Source organism: Syngnathus typhle, linkage group LG15, assembly GCF_033458585.1.
Source record: "Syngnathus typhle isolate RoL2023-S1 ecotype Sweden linkage group LG15, RoL_Styp_1.0, whole genome shotgun sequence".
NCBI lineage: Eukaryota > Metazoa > Chordata > Actinopteri > Syngnathiformes > Syngnathidae > Syngnathus > Syngnathus typhle.
Window position 1 is genome coordinate 878464 of NC_083752.1, and position 20603 is coordinate 899066.

Consider the following 20603-nt stretch of genomic DNA (forward strand, 5'->3'; position numbering starts at 1 on the left):
CGCGTTGGCTCCCTGTCAAAGTTGGCTGGGGTGTCATATTTATCAGATGCTGCAAAGCAGAGTCCAAAGCAGCCCTCCCCGCCCTGCGAGTGTGTCCTCAATTTGCCTTCCGGATGACGTCACTAAGGTAACATGGGCGCTCTCCACGCATGATAGCGGCATGTGGAATATTTGAGCGGTGGTTGGGGTGCGGGTGCGGGTGCGCGCCTGCACTTTGAACGCATTGTCAAATTCGGCCGTGCACTCGTGCAACGGCTCGGCTCGGGCTCCTCCGCAAAGGGCGCTTTCTGCGCAGCAAGTGAGTGACAGAGATGAGGGGTGGGGACGCAGGGTGGGGTCACAAGCAGGGAGAGGCGGAGGAGGAACAGGCAGAGAGAGAGAGAGAGAGAGCCCAGCCCTTCAATGCACGGCAGGGAACGGCAAGAACCAGAGGCGCAACGCTTGGCTTGATTTATTTCCCTTTTTTATTTTTGGGGAGGGGGCTTGCAAAGACAAACGACGCTGCGGACATGAACTGATCGGAAGAGGCACGCACCACCGTGCTGCTGCTGCTGCTATACCCCGAATATCCACAGCACACCGCCCCCTTCCTCCTCCTTGTCCTCTCCCATAAGCCCTCCTTTCTCCCCTTTCCCCACATTACAGCTATACACACCCAACCCCCTCCCCTCCTCCTCCTCCGCCCCCCTGCCCCTCCACGAGATGCACACGGAGAGCCGCCACAAAAAAGTAAGTGCACGTTCTATTTGACACATTGTGACGTTGTCAGTGCGGTGATGCGGCTCTTTCATAATGTGGACGGGCGGGCGGCCGGCCGGCCGGACGGAGTTGCTGGCGAAAACGGGCGAGGGGAGCAAAGGAAGGCGCGATCTGCAGCCTCACAGGACACCATCTTATTTCTTTTAAAGCCCCCCCACGCGCATGCGCACAGATGAAGAGCCAGGTGCACTTCCGGCTGCCATTGCTGTACATCCTTTGTTTATGAAGGGTAGGAGGGTACGAAATGAGTTCATTTGGAGAGAGGTGTGTGTGTGTGTCCGTGCGCGCGTGTGTGTAACTCTTCACGAGAGCGCAGGTTGAATATGGGTTGTTTATTTCACAGTAAACAAATTGCTGCACTGGGATTGACCGGCGGACAGTTTTCTTGGTTATGTGTCTTGTGATTGACTGGAATCACTTTTCTGTATTGGCCCCGTGATTGACTTATGTGAGTGACACTTGCCAAATGTGCTTGCTTACTTAGGCTGCAAAGCTAGTTTCCTGTCTGGCTGCAGGCTAATGCTGCGTTCAAGACCGCTGGCAAATGGGGAAAATGCAGACATGCGGAATTTCCCAGCTTTCTCAAATGCAGCGGTGGGAATATTGGAAAGCACACCGTTTTCGCCAGTGCTTTCCAGCAATGTCTTGCACAACGTGTGTGTGTGTTAAGTACAAGATTGAAAACAACAATGGGATGTGGGATGATGCCCACCTCTGTCAATCGTTAACAGAGCCGAACAAAGTTTGATAGCACTACTGAGATTGTGTGTGTGTGTGTGTGTGTGTGTTTGTCCATCGTACGGCCATTTATCGCAAGAACACGTTGGTCATGGCGACATTGGAACATCGCCGGAGTCCGCTGCATTATCATCAGCAGGTCGTCGCAGCAGATATGCAGACAGTCAGTCCGTAAGAGAGAAGACAAGTGGCAGTACATCAGGCCAAAATTGAGATCTTCTACTTGAATCTGACAGGTCACAACGGAAACATTACAAGAGTTACGCAAAGTCCATTTTGGTTTTGACCCTTCTGGTCCATTTTGCAATCGATAGCCTAACGTACCGGACTTTCTCGATAGGGTGTTCTTTGCAGAAGGTCGTGGAAGCTTCCCGCGGAGAGAGCCTGACATGGGAGAAGCTCATTTGATGCGCTGGCTCAGTATTTTGGTATCAGGTGGCTTGAGCGGATGACCAGTTAGTCAGTCAGTCGGCCAGCTGGCTGCTTCTTCTTTCTGCGCGTCGACAGAAACGAGCGCGAGGTAAGACGACATGGTGTGAGGAATGGGCCGAGCGCTTCGGGGCCAGCCCGAGGGTCGCCGCTGGCGGGCGGCGGCACGTCGGGGTCGCCGAGCGGCGACATTGTCAGCGACAATTAACGAGCGGCAGGTCGTCGGCGTGGTGCGCGGCAGAGGCGGGGAGCGAAAATTAATGTGCTGCGCTGCCGATAGTGGCCATGGAGGGGACCTGATATTCATGTCTTATCATTTTCTAGCGGGACATTTGATCATTTCCCACGCCACACGGACATAGCGACATGACAAGGCAACGTAAAGCCCACAGTGTCGTATGAGGGAAGATGTTTCTTGAGTCAATAAACTGGGGAGGAAGTTGGCTCATTTCCTGAAGCTGCAATGAGGACGTTATTTTCTTCATTTGATGCTCCGCCCTGTTTGAGCTTTATTTATAGATGTACACACACAACTTTCTCAAGAAACTTCGTCTCCTCCCGGATACCCCCGGCGCCAATAAAAAATAATTTCATGCCACAAATGCCAAGAAGTAAATATAAACTGCAGACAGCATAAATAAAGACCAACATACAGCTCACCTTGTGGCGGTGTTCACTCTGGAGGTCTGAGAGTTTGCCCTCAGTCTCCTCTTGGATCAAATCAGCTTCATGGCAATAACTGAAAAAAGCACACATGCAATTGTTAGCTTGGCAAGTGCTGCGTTGTGCTACTGCACAGTCTCCACTTGGATCAACTACACCCTTAGTCTCCACTTGACCTCACTCTCTTCTCAGAACAAATGCATCTCCATAGCAATCAACACATGCTGAGAATAACAAAAGTCAACGCAAAAAGGCTCATGTTAGCTTAGCATGTTGCATCAGCGTGGTACTCGGTAGTCAGTCTCGCCTTGGGTCAAATACGCCGAAAGGTTGGACTGCTCTGCTCGTCGTTTCTTATTGCGCCTCATCTCGAATGATTTCTCGCCGTTTTTATGAATGCTCTGAAATACGTGCTGCTTTCAGTTTCTCTTTGGTTCCGTCAACGCTCGCTGACAGCGCCATGCACTCGGTGTCCTTCAACACAACGTTTGGGGAACCTTCTGACCACAGAAGCTGCTCAAGCGTGTTTGTTTGCGCTGTATGTATGTATGTGTGCGTGTGCGGATAAGAGGGTGTGTAGGGAAGTGGCGGCCAGCTTTGCGTCAGCAGGGTGTGGTGTGATAAGAGGCAGGCGGCTTCTCTAGCTTGGCTCACTGCTCGCCAGATGGAGGGAGGACACACCCGGTGTTTCGTTTCACTCTCATGTGCACTCTGTGCGTGCGTGCGTGCGAGGACTCGTCTTGGTTCGGGGTGGTCGTTTTTGCAGGCAAAACTGGAAAGGCCACCCCGCAGCAAACATTGAAACGCATTTGATCAGAGAGGAGAACGAGGATTGCCCTTAGTCGCTCTCCTCGATCCGATAGAAATACAAACTATCTGACAGAGATGGTTTTGTTAGTGCACCAACATTTTTGCAATTGACATTCATTTCACGTTTACTTCAGTTTTTTTGTTGCTCCCCCCACGACAACTCAAGTCTTATTTCCATCTCGCAATTTCCCTTTTTCATCTCTCACTGCAGTCCAGCATGTCAGAACGACTTTTTAGGGCTGAACTTGACGTGAACCCGGAGCGTGCGGTCACTGTATTTTTACCCTCGTTACTCACGCACATTGTGCAAAAAAATAAATAAAAAGATCCTCTGCAATGTGATGTGTTTTTGCTTTTTGCTGGGATGCCTTGGGGGAGGTCTCCGCCTCCGAGCAGCTCGTGGGAGCGGGCAGCCGCGTTACCAGCGCATATGTGTGGATCCTGCAGGGGGCATTTCCCCACCCCCCACCCCAAACACACACATGGTGAGGACCTGTGTGTGTGTTTGTGTGTGCAGTGACAGCGAGCGAGCGAGCGAGCAGAGCGCTGACCCAGTTAGACTCGCCTGTCCCGCCTACTTTCTCTCACGCTGTAATGGGGGAAGCATGTAATAACGCTTAAGTGGAGCTATGCTAATATGCTAGTCTGCTAATCATAGTGGCAGATCGTCCAAACATTAGCCAGCAACTCGCCAGTTTTCATGTTGGTGGTATCCACATTTTTTTGGAGGGTTTCAAAAGATTTGGATGTTCCTACGGTTTTGGCGTCCACTCGAAGGCATCATCAAAGTGATTGTTTTTGTATTGGTACAGAAGAGGACTGGTGGCAAAAGGGTGAAATAGTGACAAATGGGTGTATCATTGATGTCCATTCAATTTGCATTGGGGCCTTCCCTGTTGTTCTTCTACAATGTTCAATGGTGCTTTTCACTGTGACGTGATGGTGGCTGGATGTTGTGAATTTTGCTAGCCCCATCTACTGGTAGGGGTCTGACGCACACGTGTGTTTACTTTTTTTTTTCTTTATATCTCAAGACAAACATTTTTTTAAATTCTCTTGAGTCAAATGTGTGCACAAAATAAAATATCGTTAACAATCACACAAAAATACTGAAGCAAAAGTGGGGTTATCCTTTGAATGTATTTAACAAGCTTTTGGCTGCCAAACTTTTGACTGTTTGACTGTGCTCCAATCCACTTTGCCGGACGGACGCACGCACCTCCGACGTGACTCTTGCGTCTCCTTCCGAGCTGGTAGCCGGCCGAGCGTTAACGCGTGGACGCGGTTCACGCTCGGCTGGCCTTTTAGCGGGTAAAAATAGCTTGTTATTAAAGTGCCGGGGACAGAGATGCGTTTGAAGCCCTCGCCACAAATACTTCAGTCTCTCTTCAAATGTGATGGCGGGAGTAAAAACGGAAGAAAAAGAAACACCTTGAATAGTTCCAGTGACGTTTCTTTTGTTGGCATGAAGAAAATGTTTGCAGTCTGGAACAGCTGAAATGACCCCATTATTATTATTATTATTATTTTTAAGATAGGTGCCAAAAGGGTCACAAATTGCCTGCATATGTCATGAGATGGTGTCAAAGCACTACTTTTCTATTAGACAGGGATATTGCCTGACTAAATGAAGCACCTACCCCTAACTTCCACATAGTTCCTTGGCACAAGGATGCCACAAGATGGTGCCAAAGCTCTACTTTTATATTAGAAAGGATTTTGGGATGAGTACAAAAAGGGGTGCAACATTTTTTTCTCCCCAAACACTATTTTTTCACTGTCTCCTCAACCTTTTTTTTTCCCTTCTTGTCTTTTGGTTCTTGGTCGTCTCCTTGGCTAACCAACCCCCACCCTCAATAACCCTAACCCTCCCCGACTTCCTGTGTGGAGATCACAAGCTGACAGGGTCGCGCCCACCCCACCCTTTTTTTTTTTCTTTTTTTCTAGTTCCTGGAACTCTGCACTCCCAGAGTGAGGCCCCTCCTCTGGCAGTCTAGTGGTCCTCATAAGGTCTTCCATGCTAACAGAACCCACCCCTAAACCCACCCCACCGAAGCCTCCACCCTAACTGCCTCGTCCGAGTTGGATTTGCAGACAATTTCTACTCTTGCCTTTTCTGAGTGGACCCGGTTGGAGTCCAGATGACTTCTTATTAGCGGGTGCTCCAGATTAGGTCAAAACAAACCTTGAGGAATTATTGACTAATCCTTCTTTGTGGTTGCGGCCTCTCGGGCTGCCTCACGTTAAGGCCGTCAAGGCCAAAAGACATTTTTGCAAATGTTTTGGAGCCTTTTTTTGGAACACGGTTGGAGCGAACAGGGCTCTCAAACACATTGTTAGCGCTGTTGTTTCTCATTTGAAGAAAAATTGTCCCCTAGTTTCCGTTTTATAATTTGAAATGTATGCAAACAAAAAAATGTTTTGATGTCTACCCTTGATCAAACCAACTGCATCCTTGATTAGGTCTGTTTGGCTAAATATCAACAAACAATGCAGAACGCTACAGTTGAGCGAGCCAAGGAATAGCATCTGTGTCGCAGTGTTAATACTCGAGAACACAAATGGTGGAGCAACACAGACAGATGATGTCATGATACTTGCAGGCATACATATATATATATATATATATATATATATATATATATACACATATATATATGATTTGATTTTCCCCCCCGTGTCAAAATCGCAGTTGCAATGCACGCCGGGACATTCGAAAGTCAATCTTTGGACAAGCGAACTGGAGAAGGGTGTTTAATTTAGCCGGCGGCTTAACAATAGCGCTTGTTTCCCCATTCGACGGGGCGCGCTTGCACTGTCCTTACAGTTTCCCAAGCAGCACCCCTGTTGTGTTTTCCTATTTGGTTTCACGACTTGGGCCCTGGACTCCCGGCTGTTTTCAGAATCTTGCTTGAGGTGAGGGGGGGTAGATTTACACGATTTTTGAACTTAAGGAATGATAATGTTGATCTTTTTTCTTTCTTATTGTTACCAAGTGAAATTGAGGCCCACTGTTTGCCATAAGGACGCCAAAAGTGTCCCCGGTTACGCAAGTGCTAACCAAAACAGCAGCAACTATGGTGGCAGATCATTCGTCGATGAATGGGGGTTTGAGTTGCCTGAAAGCCAATAAGAATCTAAATGACAAAGTTTTGCAGAATCAAATGGATTCAGAGTAAGCACTTCAATTAATATCGATAATATAAAAAATATCGTAGGCGGGAATGTTTAAAAGTATGTATGTTGAAGGAAAGTGGACAATTGCAAGGAGGCTTGCGTTGGTCAGCAGAGTGGGGGGGAAGGTGTGGCATAGAGAGAGAGAGAGAGAGAGAGAGAGAGAGAGAGAGAGAGAGAGAGGCCTTTACCTTTGTTTCAAAGCACAGAGGGGGCTCTGTCCCTCTCACAATGGAGTTCATGCGTGTTTGGGAGGGGTGACGCAGACAGTCACACCCCGTAGCCGATTGGTCCAGGCCACACCTCAGTGTGGAATCCGCTACGGCCGAGTCACATGACAAACACTCTTTGACGATCGAGTCCGCGGAGGCCCAGACTGGCAAAAAAAGAAATCACTCTGTCATTTTGTAGGCATGTCAATCAGCCGCAAAAAAAATAAATTCTCAAGAAGCCATGCCCGAAGACAGGATGATTGCCATTTTTGCACTTGAACAATCGTTTGCTTGTGGATCCAAATCATGAGCAAGGTCATTTTGTGATCATTTTGGGCTTTTTCATCCTTCTACCAAAATAGCCAGCCTTCTGCTTTGCTACAAATGCTAAGTAAGCTAACCTGCTCTACACAATGCCCAGAGATGGCATGTGGGCGGAGCACGTTAGCCAACTTTGACTTTGCTCTCCAAAGTTGAGACGTCTCCATTACAATGCAGCTCGCGTTTCAGCGCATCAATAATTGAATACGCCCACTCGTTTGTACTTCCACTGCTGTGTGACTCTGGTTAGCATTTAATGCAAGTTTAACTTTGGTGGATGCACTTTGAGACTGCTTTTAGTTCATTGCTTCCTTCCACATGGAGTCCTTTGTAAGTTCCTCAGACACACCCTGGAAGAAATTTGTTAGCTAGTAAAACAAACGCCAAATCAACTCAGTGCTAAACAACAACAAAATAGTGCCCATTACGAAAACGTTTCAATTGTAGGCGATTGCTTTAACTTTTGCGTCGGACCTTTTTTAATCCGAACGAAAATGATTCATCAACATTTTCAGTTCCACATAGCATACGTCGATCTCAGTAACTGACATGTTTGTTTATTACTGATGCAAACTTTGCCGTAAATTAAATTGAATTGAATCTACCATCCCAGAGTGCATTTGGTCACACCGTCATCATTTTTGGAGCACGTGTCAATGTACTAAATATCCTGTTTAAGAATCAAAGCGGCCATTTTCCAAGGCACATTTAGCTAGGGACTTTGAAGTCACTACTGTGATGTCCTGTGACGACACGTTTCAAGTGATTATGAGATCGTTATTGTGCTCATGCTAAATATGCTATCGGTCGGAGGGTGGAAGGTGGAGCATTTGAAAGCTCAAGGAGGTTGCTTGGATGGTTGGTTGGTGTTGGTGAGCTGAGGGGCGGGGAGGGCGTGGCATGTCCAGATGTTTACCTTTGTTTCAAACCACTTTTGGCCCTTGAAGTAGCTAGACTTGTGTTAAGGTCATCCTTGGTTTGGCATTTACTTTTGGGCGACTTTGGAACCGTCTGGTACGTTGTTGTGACCATCCATGGAGGAAGTTCTTTGAGGAAATGGTTTGTTTATCAGGAGTTGAGACTTATGTAAATGTGCGTGTGTGCGGACAGAAAAGGCCTCGCCAGCCACACCTCATTGTGTGTGCGCGTTTCCAGAAAAGGGTGTGTCCGCTTGCCTGGCTGAAAGGGAGGGAGGGAGGTAGGGAGGGGCGACTCCTCCCTGCTCCCCCTCCCAACCTGGCTCTCGTTTTCTGGCTTGTTATTCCTCGCCGGCTCCTCATTCCCTCAGTGGAAGCCTGCCTCCACATTAGGCCTCCTTTTTTTCCTTCTTCTTCTTCTTCTTTCCAACCTCTGTCCTTTGAAAAATCTCCTCTCTCTCCCTACATCAAAGTGAGGTACTAAATGTTCACGTCTTACCTCCTCCTCAACTTTTCTACCTTCACTCCTGTCCATGACACTTTCCTTCTCCTTTCAGAGGAGGAGCGGTGCCCAGAAGAAGAAGAAGAAGCAGCAGCAGCAGCCGCAGCCGCCGCCGGTCGCTGCCCTGACGCAGGAGGCCGCGCCGCCCTCACCGGCCAAGGAGGAGGAAGAGGAGGAAGAGGAGGGAGAGGAGGCGTCAGACATGCCCTCAGTCCAGATCAAAGCGGAGCCAGAGGAGATGGAGTGCACGGTGAGGGGGAGGAAGAGGGAGGAAGAAAGGGGGGGGGGAGTACGTGTGGTGGGTGTGGGTCCATTTGAGGGTTAGCAAAGAGTGCTTTAGCAATGAGCATCCAGCAGTTAGCATGAAGCGGCTTTTAAAAGTGGCTAGCATTTAGTTAGTTAGTAGATAGCAGGTTGGGGTTGGTGTCTGGTGATGAGAACCAGTCACATCAACTCCTATGTAAAATGTGTGTGGGGACGCCACGTCCCCATGTTTTGCCTTGAAAAGTTCGAGAGCGAATGTTCTCCCAGAGATTGCAACATGAAAAGTGCCCATGCTCGCGACGGTATGTGAGAATGCGGGATGAAGACGCCCAGCCATGTTCCGATGGCGAGATAGATAAGTACACCAGGAACTCAGATGATGTTTGCATCTCATCTTCATCCCAGTGAGTTTTCCCCCCCAGCTTTTGTGCTGCTATTTATGAACTAGACAGACATGAGGGTGGATATGAGACATTTTCGTGTTTTTCACTTCTCCCAATGTCCAATGATCTCTGACTGTGTGAAAAAGGTCAAAAGTTCATCTTGGGGAAACTAGAATGAGACTTGTGGCACATTTAGCCCCAAAGACAGACTTCCCTTTGTTCCAGGAAGCATCAGAGCATAGCGATTTTAATCCAAGAAGTTCCCCAAGGCTCACTGCTCGGACCCTTTTTCATTTCACGTCGCAATCACATGACTCTGTCGAGGCTCAGTTGGTCAGTGAACAACACATCATCTGATTGCTAACAGTGAGGAGGTTGGTTTTTAAGAGGTGGTTCAAATGGAATGTGTGTGTGTGTGTGTGTGTGTGTATATCTACAATCAGCTTGACTGTCATTGGACATTGAAGCATATGTTGAGAGAAAGGAGAAAATTGCTCACCTCATCCTGTCGCTGCTGCACTTTTATACTTTGTAGTCTTGGTCTCTTCTTGGTCATAATGTGTCCATGAACATCTGGGGATACACATTGAGATAAAGCCAGATTAAGCCCACATGCTAACATGAATTGACCATTTTGGACCCTGGAGTATTATACTTTACAGTTTTCAGTCCGCTGCTGCTAGCTGCTGCTACTAGCTGCTGCTGCTAGCTGCTGCTAGCTGCTGCTACTAGATGCTTCTAGCTGCTGCTACTAGCTGCTGCTGCCCTAAGTCTCCTCTTGGATACATGATTAATCGCAAGTTTGGAGGTTACATGCTATACAATTACTAGGTATGATACCATTTTTGTAAAAAAAATCCTAGCCAAGAAGATTTGAACCTTGGCAGAGGTCTGATCCGTACACAGTCACCATCCCCAGTCTCGTCTTTGTTTTCGGGCCCCGTTTTCTCACTGCCCTTCGTCTCCCCTTGGATAAAATTGGTCACCGAGCATCTGGGTCAGCCTCATTAAATGAAACGTCGGGTGCAAAGTTCACCACCTGGACCTTCAATGGGTCGAAGCTCTTACTTCCTGCTCTACCTTCATTCTTCTTCTAACATCACCTCGCCCCAAATAGGATGTGTTGAGGGGAGCGGCCGGACTGCGCTTCCGCTCGTTGTCGCCGTAGCAACCGCGGGAGTTGCCCAAAAAGACTCCTCCGTTCCCACCGCACCTCCCTCTGCCACCTTTTTCCACTTCAGCCAATAACACACCCCCACATGCGCACACAGACACACACACACACACACACACACGCGCACGCACATACATACACAACCACTGAATAGCTACCAGCATAGCAAACTGAATAGCTCTGTAATCTCTCTTTCTCTGCTATACACACTCGCACAAACAAGGCCTTGTGTGCGAGTGAGTGTGTGTGTGTGTGTGTGTGTGCACGTAAACAAGTCGGTTGTCCTCCAGCAAACAAGAGCAGTCATGCACGACGTTGGCAGCAATCACACACACACACAGAAGTACACTCGCACACGTGTTTGTCATGAGAGGTTAGCGGCCTCGCACTCGAGCCAGGAGGCTTTCGTGTGTGTGTGCGTGTGAGACAAATCAGCAAAAGGACACAACCATGCACAATTTTGTTGGGGATGGATGGGGGAGGGGGCAGTGGGAAAGGCGCGGTAGCAAATGCGGCGACGCCTAAGCTGGTGCGGGCTGATGATGTCATCACTCCCATATGGTGCGTTCGAGAGCAACGGGAGGTTTCAGAGCTCCGACGAGAAGGCGGCGCAGGGGAAAGACATCCCGGCCGGGTGCATCGCAATCGATTTCCAAATCAAGTGCCATTTGAACAAATAGCAGAGCAATTGAATGCTAGTAAATTCTTGTTAGCGCCTCACTGGCTAACAAGTCCGGACATGCCACCAGCGGGGTTGCAGAGTTGAAACTGGAGTCCGGCAGTTTTGGCAGAAGAAACCATGTGACAAACCCACATTTGTCGACCGCTAACCTTAACGATGCCGACTGACAATAACAAAACGTTTGTCATGTTTTTACAAATGAGTTTTCATTTTGCCCTGCAATCGGTCAAAGGAAGTGTAACAAAACTCGTTGGCTAATGTTTTAGCAATGTTGTCATGACTATCGCATGTCACACAATAGAGCGCCATTGTTTAGCACGTAGCAAATTAGGAAAACACTTGTGATGCCACAAATTGAATTGGATTTTGCACCAAAAGTTAAAAAGGTCTCAAAAAGTCCATTGAGTTCTTCTTTCCTCACTGCATGCTTTGAGCCTGAAGGTCTTCTTCCGCAGGCGGAGTCCATGACTTTGCGGTGGGTGTCGCTAAGCAGCCGCCGCCGCCGCCGCGTCGTCAACAGCGCTAGCGTTGGGTTAGGTAACGTCAGGGTGGGGCTAGCGGGCTACGCTAACAGGTGGGCGAGGCAGCCGGCGGGTGGGCCTAGGCCAAGGAGAGGCGGCCTGCTGGCATCTTTTCTGGTTTCTATCCAAGCCAGCTGTTGTTTTTGCTCACTTTCTTTTTTTTTTCTGATATCCGAGCGTAACGACCGTGCCGCTCAGCTGCACATGTTGATGAAAATGAACAGTCGCGCTGTGGGCTTTTTTTTTTTCCCTCCCTCGATCCTCGGCCTATTGATAGGCGCCCCGAGCGAGAAAAACGCCAGCGAAAATGACAGGAAGTGAAAGCTAACGAGACTGTCCGGCGGCGTGCTGCGCCATTGCCGTTGGTGACTAAAGTCAACCCATGATAAAAGTATAAATCGTTTAGAATAGTAAAACTCTCAATGAGAATAACATTAGAACATATTTCAAGTAAATGTCAAATCATGAAATGAATAAACAATACAATACATTGAAGTATCTTCAGGTGACCTTAAAGGGAGGGGCGGCGGACGGACGGACGGACGGGAGCCCAATGCGTTAAAGGGCATCCTGCCTTCGCCGGGTTCCGTGTAAATCCCATCGATTCGCCATTTCCTTCCGTGGCCGGGCGGCGTGAATGAATTGTGAGGCGAGGACATGGTTGACCCACTTTCTGAAGCGCGCCACACAAAATGGCGGCAAAGCAAAAGCCACATGGGCGGGAAGGGTGTGGTTGGCGCAAGCGAGCGGGAAGATGTCGAGAGGGAGGGAAGGAGAAAGGTGAGCGAGGACGGATGAGGGTGTTGCCGGACGGGGAAGGCAAAGGAGTGCCACAACGTGGAGGCGGCTGATAGCTCCCCAGTTTCCATGGCGACGTGAGGCCCTTTTTTTCCCGCCCACTCTTCCCCCTTCGTCTCCTCTCGCCGCCTCACCTCTTTGCTCTCCTATCGACATGTTCGACTTACGAAAAGAAGAGGACATTTTGGTCTGTGTGTGTGTGTGTGTGTGTGTGCGTGTGTGCTCGCGTGCCCGGCCTTCCGGTTGTCCCGCGTCACCCGATCTAAAAGAGCCAAATAGAGGCCTCGACCTGGCCCTCGCCCAGAGCCGAGCCACGCTCAACTGAACTGGAAGGAGGCCAGTTTCTTCTTCTTGTGCTTCTTTTTCTCTCTCGTCCACTTCCCCCCTCAGCCTGCTTTCTGGTTGCATCCCACACAGCGGGCCATTGTTTTCCCCCGTCAACGACATGCGGCGAAAAGCAGGCAGGCCCTTGCCGGCCGGAAAAAGTCTTAGTTAGCATTCAGCTCCTCGCCTAGGTTAAAAGTCACGACGTGTCGCTTCGTGAGAAAGTATGACAGCAAGAAAGAAATCATGACATACTTACGACCCGAAACGAACGGGTCATGTTAGTAAAAAGTCCCAATGATGGTCACGCACACACGCATATCTGGGTGTGGTGAAATTTGTCCTCTGCATTGAAGCCATCCCCCTGTGATTTGGATCCATCCCCTGGGGGAGAGGGGAGCAGTGAGGAGCAGCGGTCCCGCCGCGCTCGGGAATCGTTTGGTGATCGAACCCCCCAATTCCAAGCCTTCATGCGAAGTGCCAAGCAGGGAGGCAATGGGTCCCATTTTTATAGCCTTTGGTGGCCGGGGTTTGAACCCACAACCTTCCAGTCTCAGGGCAGCGGACACTCTACCACTAGGCCACATGAAACAAAGTGATATTTTTATTCTAGATTGCGCGACATTCTGATCAAACTGTAAAATTTGGTCCCCAAAAGTCACATTTTCCAAAAATGAATTTTCCGTTGTTCTTTCCTCGTCTGTCAGGCTGACGTCGGAGACGAGCGTTCCCACCAAAGTGACCCCGACGCAAAGACGGACGCGCGGAGCTGCAAGACCGAGCCGTACTCGCCGAGCCCAGCCGAGGACCAAACGGAACCGGTGGACCTGTCCCTGCACAAGCCTCGCTCGTCCTCACTGCCCACCGTCAACGTGCCCGTCAACCCCGCGCCGGGAAGCGGCCTGGCACAGCCTGGACTCACGGCCACGCCCGTCACCTCCAACGTACAGTCCATAGGATCCATGGTGAACAACAGCTAGCCTAACTTTTAAAGCGCGCGTCAACACTCGCTAGAAGTGATGGGTGACGTACTTGCTCCCCCCCCCCAGGTTTTATCGCCGGGCTCCATTTTGGCCACGCAGGGCGCAGGCGGCCAACAGATCTTGCACGTCATCCACACGATCCCGTCGGTCAGCATGCCCAGCAAGGTGGGCCAGCTGCAGACCATCCCCGTGGTGGTGCAGTCCTTACCCTTGGTCTACACCGCCGTGCCCGCAGACAGCGTGGCGGCCGCCACCGCGGCCATCACCGTGCCGCTCATTGGCAGCGACGGACGGTCGGAAGGCTCAGGTCAGGAACGCCGGCCCATGCCTCTCATAGACCATGGATGACTTGTCTGTAGTTTCTGTACCTTTTATCGGAACTTATTGTGGCGCTAAAGAGTAGCTGGAGCCACCACTCCATTTAGTTAGCTATTTGCTAGCTAGCTTGTTGTCTCGATTCTATTCGTATATTTCAGGCAAAGATCTTATGGCGAGGAAGTGAGGGTTAAGAGTGCATGTTGCTTTTTTTCTTTTAAATGGGCGGTGCCTGAGAGGGAGTGGGTGGAATCATTGTCTCCAGAGAGGAAGAACATTTCATTTTGCTATGTGCGTGTCTCGGCACCAAATTGCACGCATCGCTCCTTTAGCGTGCCACACCCTTGATCCTTCCCTCGCCTCCGTGCAGCGTGGACGTTGTTTATCCTGCAGGGTGTAACGCTTCCACTCAACTCTCTGCCCTTCCAGTTTACGTCTGCAGTATACTTCAACTTTTCATATTTTCCTTCATAGCAGCGTATAGACAAAGTCATGTAGCGTAAGCTCATGGAGGTCAAAAGAAGCTAGCGCAAGATAGCATAACGCAGAGTCATGTCGCAGTGCAAGCGGGGCAAAGCATAAAGTAAGGTCGTGTAATACTAAGAAAACATGAGCAAAGTAACATTGCATAAAGCTAGCATAGCATAAGCTAATGCGATGTAAACAATGTAAACCTCACGGTATAAACGTGCAGTGTAATGCCAACAGGGTAATGGAAATGTAGCGTCACATCAGAATGTTTTTGCATGATCGCCTGGTCTTGTTTTGCTCAGTTCGCATTAAGCCCGGCTCGACGTCTCCGGTGGAATATCACAGCGACAGCGACGTGGAGAGCGGAACCGAGTCCGGATCGGCGTCAATCAGCGCCCAGAGCCTGGATGCAGGGTGAGCGCACACGCACCGCATTTATTAGGATTAGCGTTACACGCAAATATTCAAGAGTTTTTATTCGCCGTGTTTGGAATTTGACTTGAAATATGTACTTAACGCATCGGTCCCGGAAGGTTTTTCGTTTGTTTGAGTCTGGAAATAAGTCAGAGTGTCTTCTTCACACCTACATGGGCGAGGCGTTGCGGTGTTAACGGAAAGTTAGGGTGTGGACCTTGGAGCTTAGCTGTTATCTGATGTGCGAGTGCGCACGTGTGTACGCCACACCTCGTTTTCCAAGTTGCCTGTCACTGACCTTCCTTTACCGGGCCCATAGAAGAAAGAACAAAAGGCTCTGTAATGGCTTAAAAGGTGGAGGAACACTCTAAAACCAATGACACCAATACCAAATCTGACGTAATAGACGATAGGCCCCTTCATGCAAAACATGAAATGTCATCATAGAGACAAAACATGTGCAAAAGAAAAAGAATCAAATATAAAGTTAATGAAAACAAAATAAACAAAAACCCTCACTCGCTAGCTATACAGACAACTTAATGTATATTAAAAAAAACGATTGTATCTGGTTTGTGACTCGAGTAGCTATTTGGCACCCCCTGGTGGCCTTCCAGACTCACTGCCTACCACACCATTACATTGTACAAGATATTTCAGTCTACTTCTGTTGGGCCTCAGGTCCATGTTGGACTTGGAGCCAGCGGACCCCGACTCCCCAGATGTCAAAAGGCGGCGGATCCACATGTGCGACTACGAAGGCTGCAAAAAAGTCTACACCAAGAGCTCGCACCTCAAAGCTCACCGACGGATACACACAGGTGAATACGGAAATTCTGACAGCTGATGTTCCGCTGATGCGCCACGCTGTAAACGAGGGAATTCGATGTTGTTTATTTCAACGCTAGCATTTCAAAGTCAACTAGCTTAAAGCAAATCAGAGCATTAGAGCAGCTAACGGAAATGACGGACGGTCCATGACTCCAAAAGCTTGAAGAAAGTGCTTAAGCCTGCCTGCCTGCCTGCCTGACCTTTGCTCCCTCCCGCCCTGTACAGGTGAGAAGCCTTACCATTGCACCTGGGAGGGCTGCACCTGGCGTTTCGCCCGCTCCGACGAGCTGACTCGGCATTTCCGCAAGCACACGGGCATCAAGCCCTTTCGCTGCACCGAGTGCGACCGCTCCTTCTCGCGCTCCGACCACCTGTCCTTGCACCGCCGCCGCCACGTCATGATGTGAACTCCTTTGGATTGATTGTGGCTTTTTTTCTCCCGTCGCCTTCAAAACAAACTTTACAACTACAGTTCTCGGACTCCTCTTCTGCAGGAGTACCAGGCATTCATGGAGCTTGAGGATTTCTTTTTCCACTCATCCGTCGTCCGCCCAGACATTTTTTCCCTATTTTCTTTTTCTGGCAGGAATGCGAACCTTTTCAATGCATTGGGCACGCTCGCTCGCTCGCTCGCTGTCTGGCTGCAGCACAGGCCGTGACGTAAGATGCGTTTCCTTCTTGGGGTGCGGCATTTCATTGTTTAGGATCCAAAAGTAGAAGGCTGGACGAGACATTTTTTTGGTGGACGTCACCCCCATCCCCCCCCCCCAATCGCAGGACCGCCCTACCTATTGAATGCATTTTTGAAGTTGTCACATTGTAGCACAGGAGATGACGTTGGGTTTTTTTTGCCTTGGGTGCGGCATTTGATCATAAAACTAGATGTTTGGACAGCCGGGTCTCTCTTTTTTTCAATTTCCTAACGCTGATAGATTCTTTTTTGTTGCATCACAGGAGTTGAGCTTTTTATATCCTTGGGGGTGCGGTGTTTAATTTTTATGGTCTAAAAGTAGTTTCCTGAACAAGTCATTTTGTTCTGGATTTCAACCCCCCCCCCCCCCCCCCCTTTCTTTTTCTTTACCCTTTTAATGCATTTGACAAGTTGTCTCGATGCACAGGGAAGGTTGGACAGTGATCTCATCCTTGGGATGTGGCGTTTCATTTTTAGATGGAAAAGTTAACACCCTGAATAGCACATTTTGCCAGGTGAATGAAAATGCAAATTTGTTGTCAGGCATACGATATGTCGTTCTTGGGGTGCGGCATTTACTTTTAGATGAGCAAACGGCTTTTCGCAATAGGACCGACCGAGCGACCGCCCAAGTCCAACTGTGTTAATTTTGGCATTGTTCAAAGTGGTTCACTGCAGCACAAGTCCATTTTTAATCCATGAAGCGCGCGGCGTTTCATTTCAACTATGAGGAAAAATAGACTTCCAGACGACGGACGACATTTCTCATGTCTTTCATTCGGGTCTTCATCGTAAGCAGAATTTCCTACAGTATAAATTGACACAGAGTTCACCTTCGGTGTGAGCCGTTTCCTTTTGCCATCGGGTTTTGGGACACTCCTTATCAATTCAGGCGCGCTATGACAACTGTGAACTTTCTAAAGACTTTTCCCATCGCATTTTTCGTTGCATATCCTGCACACACTTTAAGAAGAAAAAAACAGTATTTGCGTGTTATCGTTGAGGTTTGTCTACGCTTTTCCGACCCGTGTGGCAGAGTCTGGCTTTTGTCGTTTTGAACTATTTCTAGTCTTTGGTCGTCTTTTAAACGCTGTGAAGTAGTGGTCGGCGGAGAAGTTCAAACCTTATCGCAGGGAAATACGGGAACTTTTACCCGACTTTGCCAAGTGGTCGCGCATGTTTCTTTTTTTCGTCTGCATGTTTTGCGACAAATACATCATCTGAATTTTTATTTTTTTTTTACTTAACGAGTGTGCATTCTGGGCACGTTGAGCTTGAACCGAAGTTGGGGATTATAGGGGGGGGGGGGAGCTTTCAATATTGGGGAGGGGAGAGTGGCGACTAACAACATTTTGAAAAGTAGGTCACGGGAGCGAAAATGCCATGTGAATTTCCGGTCGGATGAGACAAGAAACTACGTCCAACTTTGACGCATAAAACATCCGAACGGATTCTTGTTCGGAGGGATTTTTGTTTGCGCGTTTCCCGCCTTTTTTATTTGGTCTGACTACAAGAAGAAAATGGAAAAAGCACATCTTTCTAGAAGAGTTTATGCATTCTTTTGTAAACATTAAGGATAAAGACGGCAACAACAAGAAAAAGAAAACAGAGTTGAAAAAAAAGAATCCGTGTACATAAATGTATATAATTAAAAAGTAAATGTAACGGGTGGAGTTCTATTTTTAACACTGACTAAATAATGTGAACCCCTTCCCTCTCCTTTTTTTTTTTTACAACTTTTTTTGTAGTTTCTTACAAATGACAATAATAAGAATAATACTATTGGTCCCAGTTGTGTTGTGCATATTTGTGTTGCATGGAGAGTTGCCCTCTTGTTTTCAACAAGTGACGTTGGCGAGCATGTCGCCGTGTGTGTGTGTGTGCGTGCGTGCGTGCGAAAAAGCCTGGCTTTTTTGAGGATACAAATATGTTACCTATAAAAAGAAAAGAGTTTGATATGATCACTTCTGCACAAAACCTTTAAGGAAAGAAAAAGTTCCACATGGGTACCGATGTTTGTTTGAGCAACAGCAAGCTAGTGGTTAGCCCTTTGACGATTTTGTGTGCCAATTTGTCCATTTTTGTTTTGTTTCACATTTTTCTACAAAAAGAAGAACGTGAAATAAAAAAAGAAAAAAGACACATGCTAAAATGCTAGCATGCAGCCACAAGTGACAAAACTATTGCGGTGTGTTCAATCAACGCAATCATTTCTATTATTTTGAATTCTAGCCACCAAAAGCTAACAATTTGGGGTACTGATTCTGTGTTGATTTTGATGGGCTAATTAGCAATAAATGCTAACGTTTTAGAAACCAGGCTTGCCTTCTGCTCTCAATGATCAAAGTCTTATCACGCAAAAATCCCCAAAATAGACACTCACCGTGCTTAGCTATACCTGCTAACATATGTAGCTTCGATGAAACTATTTCGAACAATCATAAATAGCGTCCAAAACCTTGTTGTTGTTTTTTTTAGCTGATGATAATTATCTTTTTTGGGGGGAGGGCTTGTTTAGCTAGCCTAACCTATTCTGTATGTTTGACAAACCTATTTTAAAAAGTCAAATTTGAATGGCCACTTTTGTGCGTCTTACTCGCTCGCCATCCATCGCCACTTTTATCTTGGACGTTTTCTTAACCCCTCCCTGATGAATGCAGTAATTTTTAGCGGGCCAGTACTCTTTATTTACTCAGTGCAATGCAGTTATTATGGTTAGAATAATAAGAATAATGAGAGGAATATTATAAGAATATTTTTTTTTTGTATTTGTGTACAGAACAAAGAGATGTAAAGAAGGAAAAAAAGAAACGTGAGCTTTTTGATACTGTGATTCTACTCTGGTGTTTAAAAAGTCCTTTGTTTTTCTCTTCTGTATACTTGTGATGATTACTCCTCATCCTCCTTCCTTCTTTTATAGAATAAACTTGTTTTTGGTGCAATTTACTTCCTGTGTGTGTGTGGGTTGTTGTTGTTTTTATACTGGAAAGGTGAAGATGCGTGTGCAGTGAGATGCAAACGTCACTAGGTGGTGCTGTGCCCAAGGCAAATAAGACGTCCCCTTCGTTAGGTTTGAAGAGGGACGGCTGGACCGATGGTTAGCGTTGAAAAAGGAACGTATCAATAATATACATGGCTTCGGGTTTTAAACTAGGGTTAAGGTTTGGTTTAAGTTTATGCTTAGTGTTACTGGTTAAGGTTAGGTGTAATGTAGGCGTAGCATTAGTGGGAATTTTGATGAAGAAAAATAGCACTAATATTACAGCATCGCACTTATAAAAGCACAATAATGACACCTTGATTTTTTTATTTTTTTTTTGAGTCCTACTCTTTCCTCCCATGAGTCACTCCCAAAAAATGCATTGCCACCATCCCGCCGAGCAAGCTGCTTTTAATGCAGTGCCTCGTTTGACTGATAGGCATGTTGGGACAAATGCTGCCGCTGAGTTTCACAGCCTCTCACCTGGAATGCACTTGCAACATCCTACTTCCTCCCCAAACGTATTTTACATTATGCATGGGAAACAGTCCAACTTCCTGTTCCAAGTTGATGAAGCCATCCAGGAAATAGACCTCCTCCATGACCTTATCTGAATAATTCTTGTGGATTCCTCTGTATGCTTGACATCCTGCTACTCTCTCTACCAATTGAACAGTTGAATGTCATTTTGCTATTCAAGGGACAAAGGCGCGCTATGTGGTAACTTGAGTACATTTAACTTCAAAATGGACCTGTACAGGTTCCACACCACTGAGAATCAAAGTCGTCTTTGGGAACCACTGCACCAACCAGTGGCCCAGCTCAATACAAGGTCAGGTTGAAAATGGACCTGTGTGACTAAAGAAAGCGTTGCAGGCGCTATTGCAGAATCACGCTAACAGGACCAAACAAGCGTTTGACGGTGAAAGCTTAGAAAACAACAACAACAACAACAACAACAACAACAACAACAACAACAACAACTGAATCATTTCCCCCCGGGAACAAAGATCACAGAACATCGCGGAAAAATATACGTACCTACGTACACAAACATTGACTTGCTTGCCCTGTAACGTTTTTCAAAAAGCGCGGCGACTAATGATTGGAAATCCATCCAAAATCTAAAAGAAAAATGGAGAAAAACGATGCATTTGTTTGTTTCACCTCATACGTAATGCAGGTTAAGTGCATGTATTGATGCATGAGCGCAATACAAAAGGGAGCCAGCCTCCTTTGCACAAACA

The 20603-nt window shown here is 47.6% G+C and overlaps 1 protein-coding gene and 1 long non-coding RNA gene across 4 annotated transcripts; one reads left to right on the plus strand and one right to left on the minus strand.

Moving 5' to 3' along the window:
• Positions 1-332: 332 nt before the first annotated feature.
• klf8 (Kruppel like factor 8) lies at positions 333-19322 on the plus strand. The gene is made up of 7 exons (XM_061299704.1): positions 333-729; positions 8581-8775; positions 13379-13636; positions 13721-13961; positions 14743-14854; positions 15536-15675; positions 15911-19322. Exons 1-7 carry the CDS (start codon positions 703-705, stop codon positions 16090-16092), a joined length of 1155 nt encoding a protein of 384 aa, XP_061155688.1. The 5' UTR covers positions 333-702; the 3' UTR covers positions 16093-19322.
• LOC133168257 (uncharacterized) lies at positions 1077-10784 on the minus strand. Of its 3 annotated transcripts, XR_009718174.1 has the most exons (6): positions 9833-10784; positions 9672-9745; positions 6765-6949; positions 2587-2665; positions 1822-1990; positions 1077-1726 (listed from the first exon to the last, which is right to left on the minus strand). It is a non-coding gene; the product is annotated as an uncharacterized LOC133168257 (long non-coding RNA). The 3 variants fall into 3 exon arrangements; XR_009718175.1 differs by lacking the exons at positions 9672-9745; positions 9833-10784 and adding an exon at positions 8523-8537; XR_009718173.1 differs by lacking the exons at positions 6765-6949; positions 9672-9745; positions 9833-10784 and having other exon boundaries at positions 2587-3175.
• Positions 19323-20603: the final 1281 nt, after the last annotated feature.